This window comes from Lolium rigidum, chromosome 6 (genome assembly GCF_022539505.1).
Source record: "Lolium rigidum isolate FL_2022 chromosome 6, APGP_CSIRO_Lrig_0.1, whole genome shotgun sequence".
NCBI classification, from domain to species: domain Eukaryota; kingdom Viridiplantae; phylum Streptophyta; class Magnoliopsida; order Poales; family Poaceae; genus Lolium; species Lolium rigidum.
The window spans coordinates 169,365,164-169,372,875 of NC_061513.1; the positions used below are offsets into that span (position 1 = coordinate 169,365,164).

The 7,712-nt window shown below is 43.4% G+C and overlaps 1 protein-coding gene across 1 annotated transcript; it reads left to right on the plus strand.

The window, feature by feature from the left end:
• Nucleotides 1-2,219: 2,219 nt before the first annotated feature.
• On the plus strand, nucleotides 2,220-3,877 carry LOC124663538 (aspartic proteinase 36-like). Its single transcript, XM_047201228.1, has 6 exons — nucleotides 2,220-2,956; nucleotides 3,036-3,109; nucleotides 3,180-3,264; nucleotides 3,361-3,427; nucleotides 3,580-3,651; nucleotides 3,738-3,877. The coding sequence occupies exons 1-6, from the start codon at nucleotides 2,756-2,758 to the stop codon at nucleotides 3,875-3,877; spliced, it is 639 nt and encodes a 212-aa protein (XP_047057184.1). The 5' UTR covers nucleotides 2,220-2,755.
• Nucleotides 3,878-7,712: the final 3,835 nt, after the last annotated feature.

Below are 7,712 nucleotides of genomic sequence, written 5' to 3' on the forward strand. Positions count from 1 at the left end.
GGGGGGTGCGGAGCAGAGCCGGCGTACGACAAGATCTAGGGAGTGTCATGTCCGTACATGGACTATGGAGGCGTATGTGATCCTGGTGGACTGCTGGGATGGCTGGTGTCAGGTCGCTTCCGAGCTTCATCTGGCGGAATTCCTGGATGGCGTTCGATTGATTTGGAGGAGAGATCCCTATGGTTGTGATCAAGTGGAGTGCACGTGCACAGCGAGGAAACATGCAGGAGAAGGTGACCACCGGTGGTGCCCATAAGGTGTTCGACCGAATGCCTAGTGTCGCGGTTCAGCAGCAGGAAGTGCCGAATCGCATTCACGAGGTAATCTACCCTATGATCAATGAGGTGCTTCATGTGGTCTTTGATCCTTATAGCGGTGAGAAGGGAGTGCTTATGATGGTGTTTGAAAGGATAGACCATGTGATGGCTTTGGTCTCATTTCCTTCACCTCATGAGGCCAGCAAGAGAAGCTCTTCACGGCCGCAACATCTATGGCGGATGTTGTTGGATGGACATTAAGTACTCGGCGCCGCTTCTTGTCAGTACCACCAACACTGCTCAACACCCGACGCCCTGCATAGCCTCTACTGAAGGTGGTCGACCTCAACGAGCAAGGTGACACAGCCATGGTTCCCACGGATGCCAGTCCTGTTCACCACTCTGTGGCACTAGCAGTAGCATCCATTTCTCAGAAGTGTCCAGTCATGCCTAAGGAGATTGGTGCCAATCAGGTGCTCGATTGATTACCAAGCACATCAGATGACAAGGAGCAAGTGCAAGTAAAAAATGTTGTGCACGTGTGGACATGTCTGCTGAGGTGCTCACCCTTGTGGGAGGTTTGTCCCTATTTCAAGAGCTTGAGCTGGATTCTACAGATGAGGAGTTCAATGACTATGCTCTCAAGGATGTGCTGTTGTATGAGGAGCTTGCCGATTGCATCATCACTCACATTGGCAGCTCGTCTTTGTTCCCAGAGCATGTTATGGCAACTAATCCTGAGCTTGAGGGAAATGTTAACAAGGGCACATGTTTGGATCATGTAATTGTTGGACTTGAATTGGTATTCGGTGTGGCCCATCAGAAGAGGGAAGCACCAGCAGCTACTCACAAGGGAGATGCAACATGACACTGATCTTGCTACAATTCTCTTGCCATGGGATCCATGTGATTTGCATTCATTGCAGTTTGTTTGTTACACAACTGGTGTTTCCCTGGAGATGAATAATTAGAATGATAATAGTGGGGACCTTGCTAAAAGGCAAGAAGTACATGCTTAGCACATGTTGAGTAAAATTCCACCATGGAGGTTCAGAGGCTTTAGTCCAAGGAAATCCTGAAGCAGCTTTGTGGAATTGTCAGACTGTGGGATCCAGGCATATCAACTGCAAATACAAATGTTTTTCACCCTAGCATTTTTGCAACAAGAGGTGATTGTCTAGTGCCCAACAGGATGCCACCATGGGATTTATGTGCTTTAGTACCAGGAAAGAAGGAATGGAGAGAGTGCACTCAGTGTTTGACAATTGGCCGTAATGGAATTGTGGTTTTAGACCATGGAGGTGCAACACCATGATGATAATACTGTTACAGCAAGAAGGACTCGGGATTCAGGTGCTCAGAGGTGTCATGACTCTTAAAAGGTCATCTAATTTAAGTGTTCTAAGGCATCTGATCGGCGAGGGAGTGTGACTTGAAGTGGCTCCACAGCAGTGCAGTGAGGTGATGATTTTTTGCTGCAGCCTGTAGTTTTGGACGACTAAAAAGCAGGAGCATTGAAAACTTGACCGTCTCGCTTCTAGCAGCGCACGATCCATATGTGACATGATTTCTGTTCCTCGACCATTTGGTAAGACAACTTCAGTACAAACAATGGGTCCCGGGGTATTGAAGATTCTCAGTAAAGATGTACCAAAGTTTAATGCAGACATGATTTCTGTTCCTACCCATTTGGCAAGACAACTTTAGTACAAACAATGGGATCCCGGGGTATTGGAGATTCTCAGTAAAGAAGTACCAAAGTTCAATGCAACAATGACAAGGAACACTCCTGGGCGGACCCAAAAGATGAGAAGAAGAATGTTGTGAACAATGCGGAGCTACAAACAGTGGCGACCTGGTTCAGCCATTGCTTGGGGGTGGTAATGCCATGTCTGTATATGGAGGCATATTGGATCATGGTGGACATGGGTTGTGGGCTGCTGGGATGGCTGGTGACAAGCTCATTAGCTACAAAAGGAGAGCACTGGCAGGCGGACCACATGGAACATAAACCTGAACCCAATTCTGAAACTCTCCTGCCCCCTTTCGTCTCTCCCCGTCCCACTTCTCCTTTGGGTCCGGCTTCTCTCCCAAATCATTCAAGTTCCGGTGGCTACCACAAGCTGCCTATATCCACCTCACGTCCCAGTGATCGTCGGTGGCAACGGGGATCGTTACAGGGAGGAGCACAGCCAGCGTAGGAGAGGATCTAGGAAGGTGTGAAGGCAGGGGAGGAGCTGAGCTCACGGGGATCAGAACCAGGGGAGGCATAGAGCTGGTGGAGGACGAATCAGCAACAGCGGCCATCGGCGGCAGGCAGAGCCTTAGGCTCATCGGGAACAAGTGATTCTTTCACAAGTCTTTCGACCTAAAACCTAGACTAACCAAGAATATTGACAACTACTTGATGGACTTAACCCCAAGAGTCGAGCCAAAGTGCCAGGTTGAAAACCCAGCAGTACTAGTAGACTAGCCATGCGACGAGTGACACGTATTCCATGCATGAGTTTTCTAACTTTTTTGTAATGAAATACAGTAATATTTTTCAACTTCATCTGGAGACCATTGCGGTCAATGGTCAACAACTTGACATTGAGCCCTCGGTCTTTAGACCATCGAGAAGACACCTGACAATTGCAGATTCTGGAACTTCATTGGCTTTTCTCGCAGATGGAGCATATGATCCATTCATCAATGCGGTAGGATCTGCGATTCGTGTTTGATTTAACTATATAATGAGGACTATATGACTTACATCATCATTGTTCTTCTTTGTAGATTGCTGCTGCAGTAACTAGATCTGCACGCCAAGTGGTAAAAAATTCAGATCGATGCTTCATTACATCTACCAGGTAATTGTTCTTGTTTATGGAAAGAAACAAACATCTCTTTATTGGGTTTTGATACAAATTATTTGGACAGTGTTGATTTGTCATTTCCATCAATAACACTGCACTTTGCGGGTGGTGCCGTAATGAATTTGAAGCCGAAAAATTATCTCTATTCTGTAAGTCCAAAAGCCTTTCAACGTTGAATTTGTACATCATAGCTAACAATGTAAGACTTGTCACAAATTCATGTTATGATAATATATGCATTGCAGGAGGACCAAGAAACTCATTGCATTGCATGGAAAAGGAACTACGGTTCACAAGTAACGATACTTGGAGGTCAGTCAAATGAACTCCTAATATTATATTTCACTGTACATGTTGTTTTCCTATTAAATTCTTAGATTTAAGTTTTCAAGACCATTATTAACAATTCACTGCCTATGTATAGTTGGTTTTTTGGGCCTAATTTTTTTTTCATCATATCGCAGATATTGTATTGATGGATAAAATAATTGTGCATGACATGGAGAACATGGTCTTTGGTTGGATGGATTTCAATTGTAAGTTTAAATTCTTCTGATAATTTGACCTCAGTTTCTTGTTGTCATGTTCATTGCCAATCAATAATTTTTTGAGATTCTGCCAGGTTCTCAATCGGTTAATGTTACCAGCTCGATTAGGAAGAAACATGTAAATTCTGGGCATGTGTCGTGCAACATGTCGGCAATTACTGGATTTTCTATCATCCTTGCACATATCCTCATATTGTGCCATTTCTACCGCTAGCTAATGGCATACAAGGTATGACGTATAATTGCTATCATCATGCATCGATTTTGTAATCTGGAAGATGGATCAGATTTTTCATTTGATGGTATAATTAAAAATAATCCATATAACTATTAGCTTTAATGCAAACATGTAAACAATCATTGCCCTCTTGAAGGACATTTAGAAAAAATGTCATAATTTAGAGAAAAAAATTTAGCCACGATCTTATGGGCAAACTCCTAAAACAATTGTATACAAAAATATCGTATTGCTTAATCAAATATTCAAATTTCTCTGATTAGTATAAATACAGAACAAAATGCATGTCTGTGATGCAACTGCCGTAGCAGAGAGTCATTTGAGTCACCACACTGGGCAGTTGTCACCTGAATGACAGAATCCTTCACTTGTGCGCTCTACTAAACTAGTTTTGTTAACACTGGAGGAAACAATCGCACTAAATGAGCATTGAACTAGCCAGAAGTCAACCAGTAGCACGAGTTCATTCTACATATTGACAATAAAATGAAAAGAAGGTTGTTAGGCAGAATCGTGCAGAATCACGAGCCAGAAAAACATGTGTCAAGTATTCCCATCGTGCATATCTAGATTTTCCTTTTGACGAAGTTACCTTACGGGAAAATCCCTACAGTGCATATTTTATTTATATACCCCAAAGACTGATTTACATGGGAAGAACAAAAAACCTAGGTGGGAGAAACATCAGAAACTCAATTCGGCACCCGGGTGCGTATGATCCCTCTACCATAAAAACATATTTCCAAGTGTTAAAAAAAATTGACAAAAAAATTTACATGTACATCTCCATAATATATGTGTATTCGTCAAGTTTCACGAAAAAATAATATTTTTTATAGTCTAAGCGAAAAAGAGAAAATTTATCTTGTGACAAGTCTTTGTTTCAGCACCGAATTTTATCTTTTTTACACACGCCACATGACATGTCGATTTTTCATGACACAACTTTGTGAGCGTGTAGCACATGAAGATGTACGTGCGAAATTTTTGTTTCAATTTTTTTGACATTTTAAAATGTGTCTAACATGTATTTCAATATAAAGGGAGCATACGCACTCATGTGCCAAAACATCACTCCACAAATAGAAAATACCACAATGATTTACATGTCAAATGTTGAGTTATGGTTTTGTTACGACAACCACATGCTTTTCTAGTCCAGAAAACCACTCTGTAATGCATGATCATATTTCATGCACAGTAATGACTCATTGTACATGTATCACATATTAACAAGATATAACCAATTCATGTCTCGCTTTATCAGGACTTCAGAGGAGCAGCATCTGGTCATCGAGCATTGGAAGTCATGCTCAGGAATAATCAACTATTGCCGTTGAATCTTGTCTTGTTCTCAATGAATAAGACTATTGCCACATACAGAACTATGAATGGCATGCACTGGCATCGTATATCGGTAGTATTGTTTGTTGTTGATGTATCAGTAAACTGGAAGTGGTGTTTGTTCTGGACTCTTGTGCTGAATGCTTGCTTGATTCGTGTTTTGTGTCATAACTGCGATCTGACGAAGGATATGTAGTATCAAGTAACAACAACTCCAGTTGGTATTTTTCCGGTGTAGCAGAACTACAGAAACACATATTTAATATGCTTTCTTGTTTTTCAGACAAGAGAATGCTTGCACAATAATTGAACTTTACAAATGGTCGCCGTGGTATGATCATCCGTTTATTTAATTAGATAGTCGTGTATTTTGCAGATTGTTACCGGCGAGCGGCCTGCTGCTACTATAAGAAAGTGCTGCTTATGCAATATTTATTTTGTATCATTTTACTTGTTGCTTTCCTAGAAACGTGTAACAGCAACTTGTTGCTGTGAGCAGCAATGAAAGAGGTACTAGTACTGTGTGCTTTGAGACTTCTTGGCAGGCATGGCATGGTAAGATTGCAGCTATTTTTGGCGGCATTATTACTCCCTCAGTCCCACAAAAGCTTAGTGTTATCGATTTTGTTTTTGTTTTAGTGCCGTCCATAAATTAAATAGGTGGGTATGCACGCTCTGCCACGCTCGTAATAACTAACGTGACCGAGCATGTACCCTTGCCAGAACCGAACTGCAATGCCATAGCAGAAATGCTTGAGCAGTACATGTATAGCAATGTTCCAGCTCTACTTCAAGGCAAACAAACAAAAAGGCCTGAGCTTGTTACTGTTTGTTGCTTCAAGGCTGCCCTATTGTTCGGTGCCCTATTAGCAAAACAAAAGCACACACCTTTTATTTTATTGGCTCTCTACTAGGTGAATGGGGAAAAAATGTATGCCATGTACTACCTCTGTTCCGGTTTGCAGGTCCTACGTGTATTCCTAGGTTGCCAATTTAACCATCATAATATAAGATATATAGTACAAAACATATATCATTAGAAAGTTCAGATCTTGTACTTTTTAATGGTATAATTTTTATAATGTAAATATTATATTATATTGATCAAATTGATAATCTTAGGATACGCGTAGGCATGTAAACCAGGGTGGAGGGAGTACATTGTACTGATTTTCATCCAATGTCTCGTCGCCGTCTAGGTTTGGGTGCTCCTCGAGGATCGACAACGGCGCCTCCATCGCCCCCCGACAACGGTGGCACGGGTCGAGTTGAACGTGAGGGAGACGAAGTGGGCAACGGCGCCTCCATGCTTGCAGGTCCAGGTGCCAGAAGCTGCGGAGCTCAGCGAGGATGGAGGCTGGAGGTGATCGCAACAGGGGAACGGGGGCGGGGACGGGTGAAAGGATCGTATGACACCTAGAGGGGGGTGAATAGGTGTTATCACAAATTTTAATTCTTTTTAAATTTAGGCTTGACACAAATGTAAATTGTCTAGATATGCAACTATGTGAATTTACCTATATGACAAGATACAAGCAACAATACAAGATACAAGTAGTAAAGGCGGTGAGAGGATAGAGGTAACCGAGAGTGGAGCACATGGAGATACAAATATGATTCCCGTAGTTCCTTCCTTTTGAGGGGAAGTACGTCTACGTTTGGAGGAGTGTGGTCGCCACAAAGGCCGGACAAATGCCACAAAGGCCTCTCCTGTGAGCAACGCCACAAAGGCCTAGCCCACTTCCACTAAGCGGTTTCCTTGAGGTCGTTACTGGCACCTTTACACAAAACTTGGGGCACACATCCACAACTGAATCGGAGACTCCCAATAACTGATAAGGGGTGGCCCGATCTTCTCAGTAAGCAACGATGGTGATGATGATCACGGGATGAACATAGCGGAGATAACTTGATGATGAGTGGATGATAACTTGTATGACGCAACGAGATCTCTCGATTGGTCCATGTCGTCAATGCAACAACTCTCAACCCTGCAAGATATTCGCAACTCCACACACTTACGCACGTAGCCGCCGACCACGGAGAGGTAAGTTGCAACCTTCTAATTCCCAATGGAACAGCAGATCACACAAGACTTTCAGAATTACACCAAATCAAGGAATATGGTGTAGGGATTCAATAGAATTGCAAAGCAATCAACTATGAACTCGGGTTTATCTTAAACGTGGTCTAAAACTAATTTGGGGGCGTCCTGGGCACTTATATAGGGCTTCAGGACGACCTCAGGTCGAAAAGATACATAGAAAACCGACCCAGATCGGATCTGGTCGAGACAGACTCGGAGTCGCCCGGTCATACGGCCGGTCGACCGGGCCTGGGACCGGGCCATCCGATCGAAACCGGGTCTGGCGCCGGGTGGAACCGGGCTAGGCGTCCTGGCTTACTGGACAGTGCCCGGCTAGCACAAGCGTGGCGTCCGGTCGGCGCCGGGCTGGGCCGGTCTGGC

Bases quoted from the DNA above. Each gene is read 5' to 3' on its own strand.
- LOC124663538 (XM_047201228.1), top strand. From the start codon at position 2,756: ATGCATGAGTTTTCTAACTTTTTTGTAATGAAATACAGTAATATTTTT. The intron at 3,110-3,179 runs GTAATTGTTCTT...TTATTTGGACAG, and splicing joins TGCTTCATTACATCTACCAG to TGTTGATTTGTCATTTCCAT. The intron at 3,652-3,737 runs GTAAGTTTAAAT...AGATTCTGCCAG, and splicing joins TGGTTGGATGGATTTCAATT to GTTCTCAATCGGTTAATGTT.